The 27,194-nt window shown below is 27.9% G+C and overlaps 1 protein-coding gene across 1 annotated transcript in view; it reads right to left on the reverse strand.

The window, feature by feature from the left end:
- LOC123305229 (homeotic protein empty spiracles-like) overlaps positions 1–27,194 on the reverse strand; it is a 102,700-nt gene that overhangs the window by 13,885 nt on the left and 61,621 nt on the right. The window contains exon 2 of the mRNA XM_044886887.1: positions 13,327–13,499. Within this exon, the coding sequence (XP_044742822.1) occupies positions 13,327–13,499 (173 nt within the window). The remainder of the gene's footprint in view (positions 1–13,326; positions 13,500–27,194) is intronic.

The raw sequence follows: 27,194 nt of genomic DNA on the forward strand, positions 1-27,194 counted from the left end.
CCAAGTAAGTATTAGCAAAACAAAAAAGTATAAGGTTCTGGAACCATGTAAGGCCCAATTCAAAACGCCATTAATTCTCTAAATTAAATCTTTTCAAAAGGAGTAAAATTTTATAATATTGTCACATTTAAAACTAACCCGTAGAAATTTTAAAAAACCTATTCAAATTAAAGTTAAAAACTTAGTAAATAATTTAAAATAAGAAAAAAAAACTGTTGCGCCCAACTACTTAATTATTTTTTTTTAATTTTGATGATGAATTATGTTGTTCCTTGACAATCTAAGACGCAAAGTAAAAGTAAACTTTTCGATATCAAAACTGGAAAATTTTGTTTAAATATTTAGCTTTCGATATTTCGAAAACTAAGGCAGATATTGAAAAAATGTATTCTTATTTTTCGCCTACATTTATGAAGTTATAACAAAATTCATAATCAAAGTTGAAAATAAGGTACAAATAATTTCAACTAGAAGTCTAAACTTGCCTTGACGCTCGTACTACCTTAAGTGGTTTCTGAATAAAAAACTAAATTAGAAAGAAGAACTGTTGGATATCACCTCTGAGGAGGCTATCAGAGGAATCAAGATTTCCAGAAACTTGTCTTTCCTTCGATGTCCAAACGTATTCGACAATCCTACTAAGGAAAACTCTATCTACCGATTTTAATTGGAACCTTAATACAGATCACTTTATAGACATAGAATGTTATACAGATGTACGATTGTTAATTATATGCTATTTATAGTAATTAGCGATTATCTACGATTAAATAATTTTGATTGGTTATAATTGGATGTATTATTTTTAAATAATGCTGTACAGCCGAATGTAATTCAATAAATGTTATTTTACATTAATTTCCTAAAGCAAAACAAAAAAGTACAACGGCATAGGAAATAACTGAGCCGAAGGGAACTCATCAATGTCTTTATTTCGAAGATAAGTCGAATAAACAGCTTTCCTCTATTATCCCCTATTTCTCTAATAGTCTCACTCAAAACTAGCTTACAAATTTTTGAATTTATAGTAAAATTTAAGAAAAATTACTATACTTTTATAGTAATATGATCTAATGAGAGTTTTGTTTCGTTACGTAACTTTTATACGTAATTAGATTATTATAATATGATTTCAAACACTTAAGTAAAATCACAAGCGATGAATATAGTTTTACAAAATCATTGTACGTTACAGCGTTCCAGTAGATACTCTTTTGGTAAAATTGCTATGGAACTTTTTTACAGTGTACGTTTGTTTCTAAACAATACAAAAATTTTTTTAAGTAATAAATAATATTTTTTTTAAAAACTACCCTGAACAATGATTAACATTATATAATAAAAGAACATTTCATTATATTATATTGTTACACTTTTATTTCTCTGGGTATTTATATAAAAGAGGGGTGCTATCCAGTTAGACGGCATTCACTATCAAAGAGAGAGTACACACTGTTGTCATTATCTAATTTAATGGAGAATTTACTGAAAAAAACTAGGTAGGAAAAATCAAAAATGTATGCACTTTTTTAATTGCTGTTTTCTTGAAACAATCGATTCAAGAAAACGGGAACCTGAACTAGTGAGGAAAGCACAAAATTTTTCGTTCATTATTAGTGAAATAGAGAAGCTAACTCGTTAGAAAATGAAATCTTTATCACGAGCTTGAACAAAGAACACATTCGACCAAATTACATTTCAAAAAAACAAAAAATCAAAATCTCTCCATCTGTTTAGAAGCTACGATGCCACATGCAGACACACTGATGTACATATACATACCCTCTTTGTTAGTCGGGGGACAAAACATAGATTTTTATAGAATTTTTGTATTAAGGGGGTAAATCTACCGGATTTTGATAATCAATTCGGATAATTTTAAGAGAATTGTAGTTTTTTTTTTTTAAGATTTATTTTGTTGTATAAAATAGAGAAAAGGAGTTTTTCAGTTCCGGAACGATCCACGCGTCCTTATGCACCCAGTTTTCTGCACGGCATTGCTAAAGTATGTGACTATATTAACATTTTTATATTATTAAAATGAATAAAAACATTAAAATGTTAATATAGTCAAAATTGTCTGGCAAACAATACGATATTGTAAAAATAATAAAAGCTTAACACTGGATTACGATGTTATTATCGTAATTTTTTGTCCCGTGTAAACTGTCAACCTGCAATAGGTTATCGGGTTAATGGAGAACTATTTTTCATGAAAATTATATACTAGGGTTTAAGTTAAAATCTAAATTATATTTATTACCAAACTTTATCAAGCCTCCAAAAGGCAAGCAAAAAGAAAGACAGAATTATTATTCCATAATTGGTTCACCATAATAACGTACTATCCAGAATGTCTTGGATGATATGAGGGCGTTACTTTTCTTATTGTTGTTGAGTCATAAATAAGAGTTACATTTTATATAACATCAGTGAAGAGTTATATTTTGTTTATAATACTAAAAGTGAATTCTTTGTTCTTTTCAAAGATTTCTGCTTCAACAAAATAATAAATAAAAATTAAATAAATGATGCGAAAAATATTATTTGTAAAAAAATTTCATAAATAAAAATAAATGTATTTATTTAAATAACACATGATTGAATGACTCAATTTTGACCGGGTGTCATACCATATACTCTAAATTATACATACAAGTTTTAACGTAGGTGCGAAAAATGTGTTGTCCAATTGAATGTTTCCATTTTCAATTATATTAAATACAATTAGACTAGACAGATATTATAGAAGGTAAAGTATAACAGTGGGAAGTAAACTGGGCAAAAATTCTGAATATCAACCAATCAATATGAGGTTGTCTCAACCTCATCGCGAGATCAAGAATGATGAATGGGGCAACGGATGTGATACAACAACCGTACGAGGTTGAGTGGTGAAGTTGACACAAACGTATGAGTTATTTGTATGAAAGTAATATACTGTCTAAGAAATTTCAAATATTATTGTTTTGAAATGCAACATAGTCTTAACAATATTTTATTAAATGGTTCTACCACTCACAAATATTATAACAAAATACTCATGTGTTCGTCACAACCACATGAGCATTTTTATTAGGTTACTTCTTTTATCTTCATATAATTTTATCTATTTTTAAATTAAGTATTTTTTCCCACCTATTTACAGTTTAAAAAATATTTTTTAAAGTCTTTCAGAAATTGTGAAAATTTCTCTCATCACGAGAGTAAAAGTATATACAAAAAAATATTGACTTCAGAAATTTTGAGGCAGTTCGTATATTTTCGTAAGGTTAAGATAAGTCATATTCGATAAATTACTATTACTATTTTCATATTACTAAATTATGAAAAATAATGAATTTCTCTGCGGTAATATTTTCACTCTCAAATTTCAAATTTTTAATTAGCTAGTGCATTAAAAAATAAATTTATATAAAACTAGCGACCCGCCCCGGCTTCGCACGGGAGCAATGCTGATACTAAATACACTACAGAAAAACTGTGAACGTTGTATATAAAAACATAGCGGCCCGCTCTGGCTTCGCACGGGTATAAAATATATAGCCTATGTGATTAAAATCGATCCAGTAGTTTTGATTAATTCATTACTGCCCGTGACCCGCACGCGTTAAATTTGGAGTAAAACAATCCCCCTTTCCCTATACCATGAAGATTTCCTGCTATCTTTGGAATATCTAAATTCATACACTACATTTTTACTTATTTACTTTTTACATTTTTAACTATTAACCTCAAAAATAGCAGTACTTCTCCACTATTTAATGCATGTTATTATACATATAAATCTTCCTCTTGAATCACTCTATCTATTAAAAAAACCGCATCAAAATCCGTTTGTGTAGTTTCAAAGATTTAAGCATACAAAGGGACATAGGGACAGAGAAAGCGACTTTGTTTTATACTATGTAGTGATTATGTAAATACTACGCGACTATTATCACGCATCACGCGACTAAAGATTACCAAACGATTCATCCGAGTAAAGGTACTTAAAAAAGTCTTTTTTTCTACAAAACTGTATTTAAAAAAAGGATACAACGGAAAATGGGCGGCTATATTTGAAATATATTCACATATTAGATAAATTGAACCCTTATTTTGTATATACTTTGAAAATAACACCCGGTATGTAATGATAAACAACTTTTTTATATCATAAATTATTTAAAAATCTATGTGACAAATATAACAGTGAAAGACCGAATCAGTAACTGTATAATAATAATAATAATAATAACAACATGAGAATACGATTTGTCGTTTAAAATAAATATAAAATAAAATAAAAATAAAATAGGGTTATTATTTGTGTAAGCAATATTGTAATTTAACAAATTTTGGCAATAAAACTAAATTGAAATGAGATAGATAGATAGGCATCATTATTGTATATTAAAGAGAGTTGGATGCAATATTATATGCTATTATATATAATAATAATATATAATTGGAAGACAATAGAATATAGTTAGTATCAAAAAAACTGAGAGGAGACTGAATATAATACATACAAATACAATATAATACATGAGTAGATAGATACATGTATATTATATACCGGTAAATATAATCTATATATATAAATATATATGTATATATAGATCAGGGTGCTTTTTATACATAAGTTTTACAATCCATTAAACAAGTGACAAACGATGCACAGTTTCCTTGGTTACGCTTCAAATGATAAATTCAAATAAAGTTTGGGATGTTTTGTTAAAAGAGTTTTGTACATATAATATTATAATAATAATACCATAATTATATATATATATATATATATATATATATATATATATATATATATATATATTGCATGATTACGCAACTTATATTAAACTAGCTTTTGGTCCACGGATTCGCTGGTGATAATAGATTCCATAAATGATTCATTTAGAGAGCCTAGCTTTTCCTCACATATCCGCTCTATATACTAATCACAATATAGACAATGCGAACTTTGAAGACCCATATGCTATCTTTCGACTCGCATGTCTTCGCTTGGCCCGCCATCTAAACAACAACGAAAAATAACGAAATATGAATTAAGAGAACATAGTATCCATGAGAGGAAAGAAAAAATTTAAAAAATTTTCTTTCTATGATGTGTGATTTTGTAAGAAAAATCTTTGATACTGTGTTTGCTTTAGAAATCTGTTACAAAATTACATGCTTCTAGACCCAGCGGTTTAAACTGTGCGTTGATCGATCAGTCAGTTTTTTGTTAGGGAAAGAACTTATTATCCTAAAACTAAAAATTCGTTTCAAACATTTAATTAGCTTTTCGGATTGAAGATTTCTTATTTCATATACTTGCAAAAATAATCTCAGTCTTGGTCTTCGTCAATCGAGTCTTGTTTTTGATCTTCTAGCAACCATATTTTTGAACCTTTGAGTATCGCTTAAGTCTTATTTTACTATTTCTGAATTTTTGGACTCTTCTCTCTTTAAATAATCACTAGATAATTAATCAGTCATCTACACATAGATTATATATATAAAATGATGAGAACAGATAATCAACTCAAAGTCAGTCAAATTGTGTTATACCGCCAGTTAGAAGATTAATTATTGTTTTTTTCTTTTTTTATTTCCCTGGTTTTACTTAAAATGCGAAAGAATGATAAAAAGCACATTAAAAAATTCTCCAGGCGGTTCATTTTTATCAAAGTTTAACAAAAGTCCTTGCTATGGGCTATGATCTTGCATAAATAAGTCTTAAGGCAGCGTTAGATCTCGGTCTTGCAGAGTTGGTCTTCGCCTTGATTCTTTGTTGCTTGGGATTGGTCTTGATTCTTTGTTGCTTGAGATTGGTATTGGTCGAAATGATAACTGGTTTTGGTCTTAAGAAATTTGTCCGATCAAGATCAAGACTGCAAGACCGAGATTAATTTTGCTCATCACTACTTTTAATTAGGGAAGCGACAGAACGTAAAATGTTTTAGAATTCTCAATATAAAAGCTTATATAATTAAGTTTTACCGACGCTTGCTTATTACTAACCGGACAATTAGCCAATAAGTTTTTAATTCCATCTAGCATATAAATATATACAACTTAAGGCTTTAAAAAGTTCACTTTGAATTTGTAACAAATTTAAGCTTTAGCCATATTTAAATTTTTAATTTCTCACAAGTATATTGTCTTCAACTTTAAAGGTTTTAGAAATAATGCGTATACACCATTTGCATTTTGGGTTTGACGTTTAAAAGAAAAGTAATAATAATCAGCCTGTAATCTGCATTGTCAAATGTATAAAAATGTTTGGTTAATTATCATTCTCGAATCACTACTTATTGTCATCACAGGTAGGAAATAATTCAGTCAATGATAAATTCAATTACATTTAGAAAAAAGAACAAAAAATTGATACAAAATTTAACTTCCTACTTGAACTGAACTAAAAACATACATATTCGTGTCCAGTTCTAGAACTCAGAAGTGCTTTATACAAAAAACTAACTATATTGAAATCAACGAGTTCTCATAGGCAATTCAAAGGAAAGTCAACGGATTGCCTTTGACAAATAACTACTCTAAATTTCTCTTTCCTTCGTGACATTAATAAAAAAAATTGCTCAATCTAAAATAACAACAATTTAACAATAATACTATTTTTAGATAGAGATTGATAATTTTTTTACAACTTCATGCTGTTCGCACTCTTCATAATCTTCAAAACACTCTTTGAATTATTTTTTTTTAATGCGAAAGAATCAGAACAATGTGTATGTTAAAATGTCACGCCATGTTGACAAACGACACACAAATATTTTTACCGGAAATTACAAATAAAAATATCAAGACAGAATTAAATTTTTTTTTAAAATAATTTATCAAATATTTATATCTAAACATGAATCGTTTTGAATTAAATATCAATTTTTTTAAATAAATTTTTATTAAAACGATAAAAATCTAATGTGATTTAACACGAAAAATATATTTCAGAGACGGTCTTTGACTCTATAAGACGTAGGTATTGCAACAAAAGGGATAATTTTTGCATGGCAATGATTTGTTTTCAAAATGATTCCAAAATCTTCACCTGTTTATTTATCACGACTTTGAATTTTTTATCGTAGCAGCAGTATTAATATGTTTGTCGATCAAAATAACAGCTTACAAATATTGTAATTGCTATTTTAAAAAAAAGTTTTCATATGCTATAACATATGTGTAATCTTTTATGCAATTTGCCAAAAAAAAATGGTAATACGAATAATATACGAATTCGTTATGCACAAATTTGCCGATTGATTATAAAACATATAAAACATGAAATCTGTCATCTAACTTATTTACTTTATCAAACTCATTTTTACAAAAATGAAAAAAAATAGTTCATTCTTGATATTTCAAAGTTTTATTAAATTTTCTAGATTAAAAAAGTTTAAGTTATCGCACTTTGGCACTTTTATCCAATGCCCAATAGGAGTTGACTTTAACCAATAAAATAGAGACAAATAAAGTAGTTAAATGTTTTATTAATTAAAAATTTTCATACAAAAGCTATAGCTGATTTAATTCTGCATAGTTTTGTTTTTGGAACTGTTTGGTACGTTATAATTTGTTTGCTGGTTGGAAAGCAAAACCAAAAAATGTGCAACAATTTAAAACGATGCCAAAATCTGACGATGTGTTACCTAGGAAACTAACTTTTTTAATCGATTCAGCTTCCCCTGAGTTTTGAAAATATTTTATATATAATTTACAATCTATCAAGTTGATCATAAACTTTTGACAAAGTTTATGTTTTTCATTCAAAAAATTAGTTGTGAGTTATTAAACGCAGTTAAACAAAATAGAGATAATTTAAAGTAAGAACAAGGAAATTTTATGTTATGTCTTAATAAATATCTTTATCAAGCCAAATGAAGGTAATGTACGCACATATTGGGTTGACTACTAAATCAGAAGAATGGCTTTTTTAAACTAATATTGCAATTAATTCATAAAGTATAGAGTTGGAGTAGATTTAATAGTTAATTCTTTAGACAATAAAACCAGTATTTGGCTTTTTAAATGAATACTTTTTTTCAGAATTACCAATGCACAGATATGCAAACAGTGCGAGAAAAAATAAAAAAAACCATTTACAGGAACTTAATTACACTAATCCTGCAAAAGAGCGTACCTCAAAACTGATATTTATAATTAATTTCCAATACGGTTATTTGTATTTTCAAAAAAATTTTATCTTATTGTATATTTTTCATTTTTTTGGAATTGATTTTTAAGAATTGTGAATATTTTAAAAAATAGACAGAAGAAAATAATACAAAACGATCTATTAAAATTGAACACCAACAAAAAAATCAAAGCTGAGTAAAAAGTTAAGCGCTACATTTAAAAAATACGAATACCTATACGATAGGAACATAGTTTCAACCGGGTGTTCCACGAAACCTCTTGTTTTTTTTATTCAACTTTCTAGCATTAAAATTGGCTTAAATATGCCAATTTTTACGATACTACTATTTTCAAGTTCAACTGATTTTCTTTCGTAAATATGGTTATAACGGCAGAAAAGTTTATAATTTATTTGATTTATCTAATTAATTTTGTAAAATCTTTTTTTTAATAAAAATATTTTTTTGTGTGTTAACTACGGGTTTGTGTATAAAATAAAATAATTACAAAAATTATTCATTTTGCCTATTGTATTTCAGTTTTAGACCTTTGGAATAAATATTACCACTGTTAACAAAACGCATCATTGGAAACGCATTATTTTTCTAATTTTTTTCGCTAACCCAGTTAATTTTATACGAAAATGTTGAAAAGGGTTTTAAAAAAAAAACAGAAAAATAATTAAATAGAATATTAGGTAGTTATTTATTATAGTAGCAGAAAGTTTTTCTGCCTTTAAAAAACTTTTATTTGAAGCGATAAATTAAAACAAGAAAAGTATAACATTTTGTAAATAAGTGGAATGGAAATAAACTAATAATATTTATTACACAAAATTGTAAATAATAAAATAAGTAATTAATTACTAATATTACAAACAAAAGATTTTTCCTAAAAGCAATTAGCCTTGTATTTAAAAAAAAAAATTGAATCGTATAAATAAAGTAGTAGCAACCGAAGTAGTAGATGAAATAATAAATAATCAATTAATTTCAATGACTTTTAATACGTAATTATTTAATTGGCAGACAACCTTTAAATAATTATAATAATATAAATACATATCAGTTGGACTGCATTTATTTATTGATCATGTGACCATAAATACAATTAATTAATGTAGATATTATTATTTGTCCACAGTTTGTAAATGATACTTTTTTTTTATAATTTCGTATTAGTGTGATCAAATAAAAAAAAAATGGCGTCAATTTTTAGATAATTCTGAGTTCGGAGAAAAAAATTGAATTTAGTAGATCATTATGATACAAATTGAGGAAACTAAAATCCAACATTTTTTGATGGTCGGAAGGGGTCCAAAAAAAATGGTAAAGTGGCCTAATCCGGTCTTTCGCGTCAGACACCGTCGGATTGAGTTAAAAATAAAAAAGTGTTCAATGAGCTTACGCGCCGTAAAAAGGCGAAAAGAATGAGCTGCGAATGAACCCGATTGGTCCATCGATGTCCCCACAAATTGCAAAAAACCATCGATTTTGCTCGAAATTTCAAAACTTCATAGCTCTTGTTGTTTTAAAGATTCAAAGCTGAGATTTAAATGGATTGTAGCTTTTGTACCCATGAAGTATCACACACAATTTCAGCAAGATCGAATGTATACTTTTTGCAAACCGCAGCTGAATGCAAAAAACAGGACTTTTGTAAAATGGCCCTAAAAAAGTTGTGGTGCGGTAACGCGCTATTTTTTTTACGCGATCATATGCTTCAATAGTTAAAGTAATACCTACTAAAGTGTCAACCTCTCATCTTAAGTAAAAGTTAATAAAATATTAATTTTAAATTACTATTATTTTAAATTATAACATTAAAAATAGGATGGGAGTAATGGGAGCAATTATTAAGACAATAATGTCACATAACTTCTGTCTCTTAATAATTGCTCTCATTACTCCCATCCTATTTTTAATGTTATAATTTAAAATAATAGTAATTTAAAATTAATATTTTATTAACTTTTACTTAAGATGAGAGGTTGACACTTTAGTAGGTATTACTTTAACTATTGAAGCATATGATCGCGTAAAAAAAATAGCGCGTTACCGCACCACAACTTTTTTAGGGCCATTTTACAAAAGTCCTGTTTTTTGCATTCAGCTGCGGTTTGCAAAAAGTATACATTCGATCTTGCTGAAATTGTGTGTGATACTTCATGGGTACAAAAGCTACAATCCATTTAAATCTCAGCTTTGAATCTTTAAAACAACAAGAGCTATGAAGTTTTGAAATTTCGAGCAAAATCGATGGTTTTTTGCAATTTGTGGGGACATCGATGGACCAATCGGGTTCATTCGCAGCTCATTCTTTTCGCCTTTTTACGGCGCGTAAGCTCATTGAACACTTTTTTATTTTTAACTCAATCCGACGGTGTCTGACGCGAAAGACCGGATTAGGCCACTTTACCATTTTTTTTGGACCCCTTCCGACCATCAAAAAATGTTGGATTTTAGTTTCCTCAATTTGTATCATAATGATCTACTAAATTCAATTTTTTTCTCCGAACTCAGAATTAAATTATTCAAAAAGTTAATTTGATCATATCATATGTGATTTGAATATTTCTTAGTTAGGACGCCAGCTTCTATTGGGAAAATTATCTAAAATGTTTTGTTTTAACCTATTTATTGGTGAAAATTAAAAATTAATAAAAAAAATGAAACGTAAAATTTATTAGTCCATAATTCGAAAGACCGGCGTGTCTCGTGTTAGAAACTCCGATAAACCTACGCAATTAATATAACGCCTTGCGAAATATTAGTTGCCTTGTTTCAAATATGATTTCTTTTTAATAAATATTTTTAATAAATTTAAATTAAAAATATTTTTAAGAAAATTATAAAAAATCTACTTAATTATAACGGCCTTTCGGCCGCCATTTAGTTTTCTTTAAGAAAATGTTCATAAGTATTTTCTGGAATTTTTTTTCGTTTTGCGAAAATCTTTCACAAGATCGCTATTTGAAGCTACCTCCAAATTTTCCTAAATTGCGCCCTCGCGAGTAAACAGTGGTGCTTACGAAAAAGTGTTTCAAACTAAAGTTTTTTCATTTTTTTTAAGCGTTACAAACTTGAAACTAAACTTAGTATACCTTTAAATATTTAATACTAGTTGTGAACTACCCGCTTTGCTGGACAACATCCCCACTTGCACCCCTCCCTCCACATTTCCTTGCGTGGGATAACAGTTTTGTAATGTACACGTCATGCTCTTTTATTTGATACCCCACTTAGGTATATTTGTAAATATTCGATAATTCCTTCCCACTTTCTCGCTACACCTTTCTACCCTCCGAATGTTAAAAGTAGATAAAAACAATAGATCTTTGAAGCTGGTTGTATATCGTGTCAATATTTGAGCTTAATCGATGCACAACTTTTTTAGTTTTTGAAGCATATCCCTTTCAACCCCTATTTCAACCCCTTAGTCTACTATAATATGGATGTATTATACATAAAAACCTTCCTCTTGAATCACTCTATCTATTAAAAAAAACCGCATCAAAATCCGTTGCGTAGTTTCAAAGATTTAAGCGTACATAGGGACATAGGAACAGAAAAAGCGACTTTGTTTTATAATATGTAGTGATACACATGCGGTATACAAAAAGTATCAGTATCTACCTATCATGGTAGAATTAGACAAAGTATGTTCTTCGATGGAGAACGAAGCCATCTTAGCTTGTTCCCGCTTCCTGATTCAAAAATCGGTCCTTACAATGATTTTTTTTTTGGCATAAGACATGTAAAAGGTAACTTGACAGCTGGAACGAAAACAACTAACTAATATGGCGGTGACTGGGTACCGTGCGAGAGAGATTACCGAGAGTGAGGCCATACCTCCACCATATCCCTACCTGCCCAAGTGCATACTTTGTCTAATTCTACCATGATCAGTATCACGTATTGTGGGCAACCTATCTATGTTATATTAATTACAATTTTATTTAAATAATTAATATTTATATATAATTAAAACTCATTAATTAATCAAAACAATATAATTAATAATGACAAATATAAACGTTTTAAAACAAAATGTGTTTTTATTCTCCTTTAACAAAGCATTTTGTATACCCATCAAAGATAACGTCTCGATATAAATTAAATGGATGATAAGTACTTGGTGGTAACACATATTGACCAGAAATATTTAAACAAAATATCAATTGATTTCTATGTATTAATTTTGCTAGTATTATGAATTTCGTGAAGTTCTTGAAGTTCTTGACAACCTAATAATAGTTTGTAGTAAAATTCGAATGGTTTGAGCTTTTGCGTCTTTCAAAACATTAATTGTCTCTGGATAATCAAGGCTTTGCATATACATCATAACATTTGTACTTGACTCCTCGCAAATAAGAGTTTAACGAATAAGTTTTCAATGTTACGTTTTTATTATTTTGATAGATGAAGTTTTGCTGGAGTATTCTTTAACATTTTACATATTTTCAATAAAGAATTATTAATATGAATCTAACATATTTCAACCCATTTTTATCCCCGGGAATATGAAACTGAATTTTTGGCAATTGAAAGATCGCCAGAGCTACGATACATAAAAAAACTTTTAACAAAAAGAAAACCGACTTCAAAAGAAAAACTTTTCCAAAATACAGTCGAATTGATAACCTCCTCCGTTTTTGTTTGAAGTCGGTTAAAAATATGCCGTATTATATACGAAATATTTAAGTATACTATTTTCTCCGGTTCCGTATAACCTGTCAGACGTGTCTTTTATAAAGAAATGGAAACCGACTTACGTCTCCACACGAAAGTAATTCTAAAAATAAACGGCTAATGCATTAGAATAGTTCAGCCGCAATGACGTAGCTCGCCTTGGAGGGGTCCTGTATCAAAATTTGTTGGGGGTTCAATAAAGGGTAAAAATTTTCCAAAAAAACAAAAATGCATTAAATTATATTAATTATTTATTGATTATAAGTTATCCCTTCTACGGTAGCCTTATACGGTAGCCGTATAATTGACACGTCTGATACGGCGGTAGCTACGCGCCTGATTGAGGCAATATTATCCAAAGGCTATGCTTGCTTTGAAAAAGCTTCATTTGTTTATCAAGTCTATTCTCTTGATTGACGTGAGACAAATGATGATCAACTACTTTTGATTTATTTAATAGCTAATAAAATTAATAATTTTAAATAAATGTATAAATTACCTGTGTTTCTGTTAATGACAATGATTGAGCAAGCTGTTTCCGTTCCGCACCAACAACATAATGATTTTTTTCGAATGCATGTTCTAATTTTAATAATTGTGATGGTGAGAATGCAGTTCGTATTCGCTTTGGTTTTCTAAATGGTTGTAATAAGAATCCAGGAATGTCAGGTCCTAAAACAAATAAATCAAAATATTAGTTTATAGGTAATATAAAAATAATAGTTTTATATATTAAGGTATTTCCATCATGGTATTGGCAGTTTCTATGCATGAACTATGGTAAAACCTACTTTTCGACATAATTTTAAGACATTTTTTTTCACAGGCTAATAATAGGACTATTAAATAACAAAGTTTCAGAAATGATGACCGTTTATAACACGATATAATTAATGCTTCAGTTCCCAATTTCGACCAATTGACGTCATAATTAATCTCGAAAACAAAACGACATGGTGTTTTTTCTTCCTCAAAACATTCCTTTCCTCTTCAACTCTTACTGTTTTTTTTCAATCCTGTCGAGAATTTTCAATATCGTAAAAAAAAGCTGATAGAACAGTGAGTTTGACATTGTTTAACCTTCGAAATCGCGAACTTTGCAGCTGATTATCTCGCGATCTAAACAACCAACAATTCTGCAACTTCGGGATCTCACATAGCTATTATTATTCTGAGTCATAAAAAAAAGTAGGCAAAAAGCTTTCATTGTGACAATAATTTAGTTGTCTTCATCGCATGAATTATTGACTGATTTCATTTAAAAAAAAACCATTAAAAATGGACACAAATCAGAAAATTGTTTTATATATACTTCTTCATTCAAAATAAATTACAGTTTATTTCTTAGGTTTTGCGAATATTTCTTAAATATTTTAAACTATCAACTTATAAATTATATAAACATATAAACAAATGTAGCGAGACCTATCTCGCGCCACTTCGTTTTAAACTGATTATATATATTCTTGGTAATTTTGATAAGGAATATCAATAGCGCCATACGAAGGAAGATTAATCTTATTTCAAAAGTAAGAGGAAGAGATATAATTTCCTAATATCTTTCCACTTCATTTCGTATTATTAATTCCGCCGGCATTATTGTTTTGTAACCCACCCTTGCCAAACATTCTCAGAATAAGTTAAGTTTTTAGAAACCGAATGTAATCAAAACTCTTTGATATTTATGCGAGAATTATTAATTTTAAAAAGCAGATTCTAATTTCTAATTTGGTGAAAAATTTTGATAGCTGAATAAATCTATTAACACAAGTTCTCTTGAATTTTATAATTCATGAATGATCTTCTATTAAGTATAAGGTCGAATTTCATAAATCTGATAACTAGATGAGACATATTGTTTATTAATGAAATATTGATTTCATTAATAGCCTAGCATAGTTTTTCTATCGAAAAGTATTCATTTTGAAAAGTATTTTTAATTAAATTAATTTTAACCAATTTTTTCCATGAACAGTTTTTTTGCAGGCAAACCTACAAGATTATTTTCGTAGTTATATTATCTTTCTTTTGATACCATTTTCGATTGTTTATAAGATCGGTGTAGATCTGCCCAAACCTTTAGAAAAGGTAAATGAATATAGGTAACTACACCAATCTATTAGTCGATTGAAATTGGTATTAGATGTAAGATAATTTCAGAAAGATAATTAGTATCAGAAGAAAGATACTTCGATATAAAAACTATGATGGACGTGTTTATAAATCAATAAAATTTCATAAAAATATATCTCATCTGATTATCAGAGGGATGAAGTAAGAAGTTCAACCTTATACCGTTTCATAGACTATTTGAATGATTTGATTAAAGCAGTTGTACAAATAAAATAAACGGTATAGATATGGTTAGATATAAAAGTAATCAGATCGATATGTATATAGTTAGTATACCTAATACTTAGAATGTTGTTTTTTTAAGAGGGTCTTTTTATTATATATACAATAATAAAAATGGCGTTGACATAATAATAAAATGCACCCCTTATCAAAATAAAATACAATTATACAATCAACTTAACACAATTGCCCTTAATCTAGTTTTCACGCCTATGTTATACATATACATGGTTACTTAGCTATCCAATAGATATCCATTGGAGATGATACCAGTTAAATATATAACAATTATATTATTATTAAAAACTTAGTGATGCATATCGTAACGTAAAACGTAACATAATGCATGAGCATGTCTTGTATGTTCATTTTTATTTTTTATAACGAAGAATTATTAAAAAAAAGGACTAAAAGATTATACAATATAATACAACATACACGTATGTCATTTTTAAAATAACTATAAATGTGATTGTTATGAAAACTTTTTTGATAGACAGATAGATCTCTTTATACTTTTTTTATACAAATCAAAATGACAGCCAATCTATTAATTAGCCCTCTTTTTAATCTGCAATCTTTTTTTTAATACATAGAACTATTCATATTGACATTTCACTCCAATTAATGCAGAATTTTCAGTTGCATTTTTATACCTTGCATATATAGAATATATGTAGGCTATTCGCTCCGTGCGTGAGTTTCGTTTCCATGGTAACGATACACTACTTTAATTATAGAATTGTATGGATGCATATATAATTGTATGGATTGCATTTAAGACTTACATTGAAAATTTAATATTATTGTCTCACAAATTTAAATAAATAATTATGATAATTTACATTTGAAAAATAATATTTGTGCAATTTGATTTCTTATTTTCACAATTTTTAATGCATTAAGTTTAATTAATTCGTGTTTTACAATAATTTTAATTTGACATTTCTATAACATTAACATGTAAAGAACTGCAAATTAGTAATAACAGCCCCCCTTAACGCCAAAATTTTTCACTGGAAGCGCTGGCATCGATTTTATTGTCCCTACCATGACTACGCACACAACGAATACTTAAGTTCAGTCCCAAGTTTGTAACTCATCAAATATTGATGCGACGAACAAAATATGGCAAAAATTGTTCATAAAATCACCTAATGAGTCCATTTAGAGATAGAACAAAACTTTAAATGTACAAAATGTTACTTTTGAAAAATAAATTTTGAAACAGAATTTCGTAAACATCACTATTTACCCACGAGGGCGCAAATTAGGACAAAATTTTGATGTCTCTTCTAGAAAATACTTCCGCAAATTTTCGAAAACCCAAACAAATGGCGATGTAAATTGGGGATGTTCGATATTTAGTTACAATCAAATTCATTTGTTCCTTACCCATGACGACGGTATTTTGAATCTTTATCTCAGAAAGTTTTGAGAAACAGTCACGCTTAACGAACTTGCTGATTAAAACTAATTATCGAATAAGTCAATTGTAGAATAAAGATCACATTATTTCTATTGATCATTAAAGATCAATAAAAATAATGTCATTCCCAAAGTTAATTGACAACCAAGTACAAACGAATAGAATAATTAGATAATTAAATCAGGGTTCGAAAATATCCGATATTTATTATAAATATCAAAATATCGGATATTTTTGATATATATCCGATATATATCAAAATTTTGATATTTAAAAAAAACTAAAATGTTTTAAAGGTTTTATTTACTTAGGCGCTTCAAATCAGGCAAATGAAACCAAAACATAAAATATTCTTCTAGATCAGGCAAAATCAATTAAAAATAATAAAATTTTTATAAATAAAAATCAATTTTAAAACAAAAAACAATTTTATTAATTGTTATCAGTCAATGGTCATACCTACACTTAGGCAACAAAACAATAAACATTACAAATAATAACTCTAGAGTATAAACAGTCTTTTAATTATCAAATCAGTCATCAGTCATTCGTAATAAACTGTTAATTATCAAATGAAAAATTAAAAAATGTCGTTTCATAATTGTGCGTGGTTTGACTGTAAGGAAGATAAAGCTAGATTATCTTCCGATTTTGAATCTTACACACAACTTTTTCTGACACGACACGATTTGAGCTTAGTATTAGTAGGTTTTAACTCTACTCCAATGCCATCAAAATTTGGGAAGTAGAAATACGGTAACAAACGTCAAAAATTACTAAATAATATTAAATTTTTTTAAATCATTTTTGTATTGATATATATCATAAAAATTCACGTGATATATATCGGATATATATCATGATATATATCCGATATATATCCGATATATATCCTCGAACCCTGAATTAAATCGAGAGTTATATATAGGTATGTATAAAACAGATACGGAACCCTAAATACTATGAAACTTTAAATAATACTTGAGTTGATTTTATAGAAAATATTTATAATAAAATAAATAAATATAATTTAATTAAAAATTGTATATTAACTTTTTTTGTTCATTAATTTTTATACACAAAATAAATTTAATACCTTTTTTCCCACCAAATACAATAATTTTATTAATTGATTAATTTTAAAAAACACATAAAAAATTTTGTGTTTGATCGTGGGAATATAATTAATATTTTTAATATCTACAATATTATTAATAATATAATAAATATAATATAATATAATACAGATATTGAAACAAATGAAATTAATTATTAATATTCATTTATATCTATCTATACCTTACTATATCGATATCAAAAAGACACAATTAAGAAACATAATTAAATGCTTACTAAATTAAATAATTCAATGCCAGATTTATTGTGAACATTCGAGATGCTTCAATGAAAATGATTGTCAATCAATTTAAATACAATTTATTGTTGTGGCTCATATTACCTACCTCTATTTATATATAACAAGTGAAAACAAACCATTGACTGAGTTAATTGTTGAAATACCATGTATAGTCAGTGTTGATTTCTTTATCATATAATACATACATACATGTGACATACATAACTGATATTCAAGTATGGTACATACTATAAAATTTCCGCCTTCACGGATAAATAGTGATGTTTACGAAAAAATGTTTCAAACAAAAGTTGTTTAATTTTTGATAAGGAACATTTTTTACATTTAAACTTTCGTTCTATCTCTAACGGTTTACAAGATGGGTCCTACGGACCCAAGACCCAATTGACCTATGATGCTCATTTACCTATGATGCTCACTTTTTACGTTCTGAGTACGCTGTAAAAATTTCAGCTCGATATCTTTTTTCGTTTTTGAGTTATCGTGTCCACAGACGGACGGACAACCGGAAATGGACTAATTAAGTGATTTTATGAACACCTATGACAAAATTTTTTTCCTACAATCATTATTTTTAAGCGTTACAAACCGATTTGAAATTTGATTGGCACACCGTGTGCAATTTGATCCAACTTGAAAGATAGGATATCTTACATTTCAATTTATAGTCGCAATATTATTTTATTGCAAATTATTTGTCAATTATTTGACAGTCACAATTATCTGTTAGCTCCAAACAGATGGCGATATTTGTTGACTGGATTGAGTAAGTATTCAATAGATGGCGCTATGTTAAAAATACAAACGTTTCATATAAGCTTCAATTTAAAAGCATAACTACCACGTGTTGCTGAAGCTAAGAAATAATCTAAATTTATTTTGAAATAAACGAAATACAGTGAAATTCAATTGTTCTTACTTTTTCAATTTTTGTTGTTAGCATAGCCGTCCATGTGTTACTTATACTGAAGTATAAATAGTTTACTACAATGTAATATAACAAGAACCTTAACGTAGCCGGTTCTGCTAGTACTTATATACATACATTTAACGTAAATAAACAAAAAAACGCCTATGATGACGTAATTTGTTTTTTTACTAATTGCATTTTAAGTTTTAATAATTTTGTTTGTTTACGTTAAATTAAAACAACGCCTTTTATGACGTTATTTGTTTTTTTACTAAGAATCTAATGTTTTCTTGCAAAAATATAATAAAAAAAATAAAAAAAGTAGGACTTGACCAAACCAATCAAATACTTTTTTAAAATGTTTTTTCAAAATAATATAATCCAATTGAAATCAGTTCATATCCCTTCTTTAGTTTAATATTATTAAATGAAATATACTAATAGCTACTGATTATCATTGGCTGCTGGTTATCGAATCATAGTCAGTGAATGAACAAATTTATCAATTTTTGCCATACCTGTAGCGCCCAATCTAGGGCTCAAATCCAAAATTGGTAAATGACTTTTTCCTTCGTCTTTATGAGCTTATTCTGTAGGCCGACGATCTGCAGTCAATAACAGAACACCGTGTATATTATTTTTGGTACCGTCTAATAATTTTTCGTTTTGATACGATTTGATTTAGGTAGATTAATTTAGTCACCTTTGTTTATAATAAATAAATAGTATACACTAAGTACAATTAAATCAACCCTACATTCCACACATCCACATACAATAAAGATATTAAAACATATTATATATAATAGGTACTATAATATAATATACATATTATATTATATTTAAATATATTATTAAAAATACATTATTTTAAATAAAAAAGCAGTGAATTAAAAAACTTAAAATAACATTTTATAGTGATATCACTACAAATATCTGTATCTTATGTCTTAGTCTGTGTCATCATTAAATATAAACATTTGATGGTTATTAAAACATCATTTACTTATATTTATTATTATTATTATCTATTCATTGTGATAAATGTATATTATAATAATATTTTATATTCATATATATTACACAATTATATGAAATTACCAACTAACTAACTATAATTATTATAACACTGGATAGTGGTGTGAACATTCACAAAACACCTCCATATACAACATAAATTATACACCATACAGAATGGTCTAACTCTAAGAGACGGTATAAGATCGATCTTCACTCATCTGATAACCAGATATTTTTTATTAAATTTTAATGATTTTAAAACACTCCTATCATAGTTTTTCTATCGAAAGGTGTCCATGGATATTTTTAATTAAATTAATTTACATCAATTTTTTCCATACAATGTTTTTTCAGGCAAGTTTGTACCATTATTTTTGTAAATTAATAATCTTTCTTCTGACACCGATTTTGATTCGATAACGGATCACATCAGGTCAGTATCGGCACATCTAAAGTGACTAAAGGTTGCACTGGCGCTAAGACAATAATAGATTTAGGGTTGTACCTTTTTTTCAACTTTGAAAATGAATTTAGATATAACTTTATGAATGTAGACGAAAAATAAGAATAAAATGGCTCGATATCTGCTTTGGTCTTCAAAAAATCGAAAGCTCAATAATTAAACAAAATTTTCAATTTTCAATATTTTAAAAATTACTCTAGATATCGAAAAATTTAATTCTTCCTTTTTATCAATTATAACATAATTTACCATCAAAATTGAAAAAATATATTTTTTTATACTTGTGTCCTCGCTATTGTGCTTATACATCCTTAATTAGTCAGGCAAAACGGCTTTTTGTTATTTCAATGAATTAATCAGGCTATATCTTAAGTTTAAGTTTTTTTTCCACAGAGTAGTTTTGGAGAAATCTATGAAAGCATATCGTCCATATACTGTATTCCCATAAGACAAATGTTAAATATGTCTATTTTTGTCATATATTTGTTTAAATAATCGGGCAAAATTATTTTGCATTGATTTAGACTTAGTCCAGCTTCATATATAAAAAAAAGCTTTTCACATAGGCCTGTAAATACATCCGAAAATTAATTAATATCTCTCTCTGGTAATTTTTCAATTAAAGATACGCAAAAACATAATTTGAAATTTAAAAAATTGGACAAAGATAATGATAGAAGAACGATATAAGTACTGCCTAGTTAATTAATTTATTGAATTTTTTTTAATAAATTTTTAATTACTTTATAATTATTATTTAAATAAATAGGTAGGTTTATACTAATGTAAGTATATATATATATACATGTCCTCATTTTAATATAGCTATAACAAAAAAAAAAAACCATAAAAATATAAAAAATTAAATTAATATCATAGGTTTATAAAATAATAATCCAAACGTTATTTGAATTTTTAAATATGGCCTAACAATTACTGTGTATATATTTAATTGATGGTATTAAAACATTTTAACACTACACACGTTAAAGTATTTTATCAAAATTAGATTAAGTAATAACTTATTTTAATTAAAATTACTTACTTTCAATTACTCATTTACTAAATACGAATAAAGTAGAATTTATTACCTATGTCTACTTAACTATTGGTACCAAAGTTATACTTAGGTACCTATTCGTTGTGTGCGTAGTCATAGTAGGGACAATAAAATCGATGCCAGCGCTTCCAGTGAAAAATTTTGGCTTTAAAGGGGGCTGTTATTACTAATTTGCAGTTCTTTACATGTTAATGTTATAGAAATGTCAAATTAAAATTATTGTAAAACACGAATTAATTAAACTTAATGCATTAAAAATTGTGAAAATAAGAAATCAAATTGCACAAATATTATTTTTCAAATGTAAATTATCATAATTATTTATTTAAATTTGTTAGATAATAATATTAAATTTTCAATGTAAGTCTTAAATGCAATCCATACAATTATATATGCATACATACAATTCTATAATTAAAGTAGTGTATCGTTACCATGGAAACGAAACTCACGCACGGAGCGAATATAACATTTTAATTACTTTGTAATTTTATTTTTGTTTCTAATAAATAAGTTAGTCTTTTAGTTAATATTATTTAAAGTATATCTACTTCATGCAACTCAAATAATAGTATCTAGTGAAATAAGATACATTTTAATAAACATATTAATTATCTTTCAATTTCTACGTTCAGTTATACGGCTTTTTTTTTACATGTTCCTAGTTTTTATTAAAGCCACCATTTGTAGGCAACATTATACTACATTGTTATTTAAAATAAGTGAAATGTACAAAATTTAAAAAACCCCCCGACAAATGCGATTTATTCCTTGTAAACATATTTTTGGAAACTTTGTTATAAAAGGCTCTCAATTGAGTCGGTTCGACCGTTTAAGGGCTACGTTACCACTGAGGAAGATACAGACGCACATATAAACCACGTTTTGCCTTTTGGCAAAACAAAGTTTTATACGTATTTTATATGTATTTCTATGGTGATATGGGACAATGACGTTCCTAAAAATTTCTTAATCTTTGTTTAGTTAGGAATTTTAAACGTTCATGTCTTGGGTACCTCCAAAGATTTTTGAAAACCAACTTCACATAAATACATATTTTTCGATGCAAATAAATTGTACAAAATTTTAGAGAGTTTCGCTTGGTGTGTGCCAGCTTTGAGGATAAGCCGGGTGCATACTTAGTGGCGCGTAAATTTTGTGTGCATAAACAACCCGTACGAAGCCGGGCCGAGTCGCCAGTAATTAATAAATGATTATTTTATTAATATTTATAAAATAATTATGTTTTTTTTAATTTTATTATTTTATTATTTAAATAAAATAATTATGATATTTGTGATACAATTAATAAAATAATATACCTTCAATAAAGCATGTAAAATTATAAAATAATTTTATTTATTTAAGACGTATTATAATTTGATGATGATAATCATATAATTATTATATATGATATAAATATGGATGGATATTAAACATAATGTACCTACGATGTACTGTGTACCTCTTTCGAACACAACGAGCATTTTTAAAACAAATTTTAACAAGAGCTTTAAATATACCAGACCTATGGACTATGTGCATGAAGCCAAGTGGCGCCAACTAGTGGAAGGTGTAGAACTATTCACCCGTCATGCGGCCAATGTTTTTCTTTGTATACATTGAACTGCATGTAAAAAGAGCAGAAAGTTTTTAGCAATACTTGTTATAATTATTTTATACTAACGCCAAAAAAGGTATTGTAATTATTAAATAAACATTCGTTAGCTATTTCAACTCGTTCTCAATAAAAATGTGTATTAAATGTAGAAAAATGAAATAGCATTATAGTATTTAGATGTGTGTTAAAAAGAGTACACAATATTTTACAACCACCATGTGGAATTGGTATCATATTTAAACAGAAGTGTAACAAGGATACCAAATACACAAATATTAAACACTATATATTAAAGAGAGATAACAACTAAATAAAGATAACATTATACACAAAATGCACTAAAAATCTTTATTTTACACTTAAAGATTGAAGTCGATTGAATATTATAAAGTACCTATAAGGTTAATTATTAAACAAAGACACATATATTAACATCGTTATATTTTGTGTCCTTATTTTGATTATAAAAATTTATTGAGAAAATAACATTAATAATTTTAATATTTAAACTGAGATTAAATAGATAGAATTCGAAATATTTACCAAAGTATAATACTAGTATAATATAAATACACTATACAATATATACTACATTTTGTACTCCATATTAAAAGTAGTTGTCAATGTATTTTCAATGTACATTGTCGGCGGCTGGCGTGTAAATAGTTCGGCATTTTTCCGTCGGCGCGCCACGTGTATTGCCAAACCTAAGACCCTCTCCCTTGCACATAGTCAATATACATTCAAAAAATAATTCATTGACTTCGAAATACTGCCATCAAATACAATACTGTGGCCGTTTTATTGTTAATAATGTTCATTTAACATCATCAAAAAAAAATTATTGTGAGAATTCTCGTGGTTTGTTAGCTTCAGGAGCTAACTGCTCCTTTACATTCAATGATTAGAAGACACTCTGAGTTTCAAGGCCCAGGTCTATAACAGCTATGCCACTGGAAGCAGCCATTTTCCCAAAAGGTATTATATTACTTTATTATGTGATTGTTATGCAAATTAGTTACAGTTGTAGGCATATGTATAACAGAAATATGACCTTAAATCTATGACAGTTTTAATATAATACTTACTTTTATATTAAAATCGTTATAAAATCTCTGATTATTACCTGCAAACTATTCTACCTATAAGCCATAGAATTAATAATAGGGTTGGTACTAAAGTAATCAATAATCTATTTACTATAGAACAACAAAATAACAATCAACTTTTTTAATTAATTGAGTATCATTAATTAATTGTAGCAAAAAATTACAAAATAATTTAATATATATGTACTATGGCCCTATAATAATACTTAATTAATTATAATAATAATCGTATATTTTTATATTTTCAAAATAGTTTTTTTAAAACATAAAATTATCATAAATGGTATAAATTGTATCGCAATGCCTCCAGTCAAATTATTTTTGGTCATTAGGGCTTTATCATATCTAAACGAATTAATATTAAATTATATTATATACCAGGTGTCCCATTTTAAAACTCAACTGTACCGTTTTGTACCGTTTTTGTGCTGCAAGCCAAAAAAATTTCGTGGTTATTTGGCTTCCAAATGTTATGTACACCTCCCGGAATATAGACATTTAGGACCAAATGAAGAAATAAAAACGACTTCCAGCTAACTGAAAATCAGTAATGCGATGCTTATTTAGAATTTTTAATCTTTTTGAATTAAAGAATTTATAGGTCGCTGTTTCAGATCCGGCTCGAAGGACCAAAATGTTAACAATTAATTCCTCAAAAGACTTTTTATTGATTTTTTAAACTATAGAACATACATAAATAATATTATAGGCACTATTAATATACTATAGACATTATCTGAAAAATCGTTAAGACATTTTCATCAATTGGCACTCAGGACCACTTTCATAAATACAAAACAATAAAAAAAATAATAAATAATATTGATTAGTGGGATATTATCAGGCAGATTTAGTCATGGACTATCAATTTTTATAATCAATTATTAAATAAACATCCGTTATAAATTTATCTACATTTGCTATATGTAAAATCAAAATGTAAAAATCATTTAATAAATATAATGTTGTGAAGTGACTTGCACTGCACTGCACTGCACTGACTGCACTGCACTACACAGACATTACACTATACCACACTATACCTTCACATCCATATAATACTTAATAATTATATAGTTTTATATTTCTATAAGGATAATTACCCACTGAGTAGTTAATGTTAATGTGAGAGAAGATAATGCGAATATAATTGCAGTATACAAACATACCTACAGAGCTGATGTGAGCCTGCAGGGAGAATCATATCATTCTAATATAGGTGCATAATTATATTATATATACATATAAATATATATTTATATATATATATACCTAACCTATAAACTAACGGCTTATCTTAGAGACGATTCTTACATTGAATAATATTCAAACAATATTTATTACATTCTGTTTTATTATCCTTTGTAATACTTCTTTTTACAGCGAAGGCAAGTTCAAGTCTTCATCTCATTGCGTCATTATTGGTGCCTGCACTGTAGAACTTACAGTAATATACTCAGTGCCGGATTTACCTCTGACGGGGGTTTTTGGGGCCCTCATTGTAAAATACCCCCCCCCCCCGATATTTCAAAATAATGAATAACTAGTTAATTTTGCATAATCAATATATTTTACAGTTAACTTATAATTTACTATCTAAATTACAACTTTTTTCTACTTTTCTCAGTCAAAATTTATGAATGGCATCATCAAAGTCAAGTTTTTCAAGCTTGTCTTTTTCGATAAACAGTAAGCCTAAATCACTAACTTTTTCTTGACACATCGATGAGCGTAAATAATTTTTGACGCGTTTTAATGCGCTGAACGATCTCTCCCCTGTACTATTAGCTATCGGTATTGTAAGGAATAGCCTGATGAGGCATTCAACATTTGGAAACGCTGAAAACAGTTCATCCTTGAAAATGATTTGGTACAATATATATATTGTTGACATGGATTTTTCTTTTTTTCATGTGTTATTAATTTTTTTTTTCTTCAAATTTTCGAATGTGTTTTCAAAATTTTCCATTTTTTGGGGCCCCTGTCCAAGCGGGGCCTCAAGCAATTGCTTCCTTTGCTTCCCGGTAAATCCAACACTAAATACACTTTATGGAAAGCGAGGTGTAAAAAAAAAGTTCAATTGACAGATTTCGTTGAGTACAAAAATGAATCAGTTAGAAATGATGAACTTTTAAATATCAAAAACAAACAAAAAACTCTATTAGCGAAACCAGGTAAGATACAAGTTTACTTTCAAAAGCCATATAGAAAAACGAAGAAAAAAGAGGCGCAACGAAGTCAGAAACGGTATGGTAAAAATGTTAAGAGAAGTGAGAAGCTTTTTTATGTATAGACTCTGATATGTAATTCCTATTCGATTGAAAAGTGTAAAAAAAGACAACTTTTAATTAAATTAAATTGGTAAGTAATGCAAGAACCGATGATGCGTAGCATATTCACCACAATTAGAAGATTATCACGGACAATCTTCTAACTTATATCCGACTCAAAGGACCAAAATGTTTACGTCTTTTTCAATCGTGTATTGTATATGATGAAAATTCCATAGGAGTTTTAAACGAGTTTTAATTTCAATGAATTAAATGTGAAATTTCGACTTACGTGTTTTTTGGTAGTTCAGCCATGTATGCGACGAACTAATAAAAGAAAAGTAGGTGGGTTATCAAGTATATGAAAACCAGCTCTAAATATACAATGAGCACAATAAATGTTTAATTGAAATTAAATTAACACGCGACGAATCCTAAGGAGTCGATTCCAATGTAAAAAGGAGTTTACGTTAGCGAAAATAAGAAAAGGGGCTTCTTGAGAATAGAAAGGGATATACGGTAACGAAAAAAAGAATAGGGGGTCTATAAGAATTCATCATCCTATAAGCACACACACACACCTCGTGATTTGGGAAAGGGTCCCTATAAAGGGGGAAGGTGGTGAATGAACGAAGGTTTATTCAAAATAGGAGAAAAATGTATACAAAAGTTTTTTTGTAAAATGCGACCTATAGAAGGGGAAAGAGTGGAAAAGAGATTCATAATGATTAATAAAAATGTTCATAATGATC

The sequence above is a fragment of the Chrysoperla carnea genome, chromosome 1 (genome assembly GCF_905475395.1).
Source record: "Chrysoperla carnea chromosome 1, inChrCarn1.1, whole genome shotgun sequence".
NCBI lineage: Eukaryota > Metazoa > Arthropoda > Insecta > Neuroptera > Chrysopidae > Chrysoperla > Chrysoperla carnea.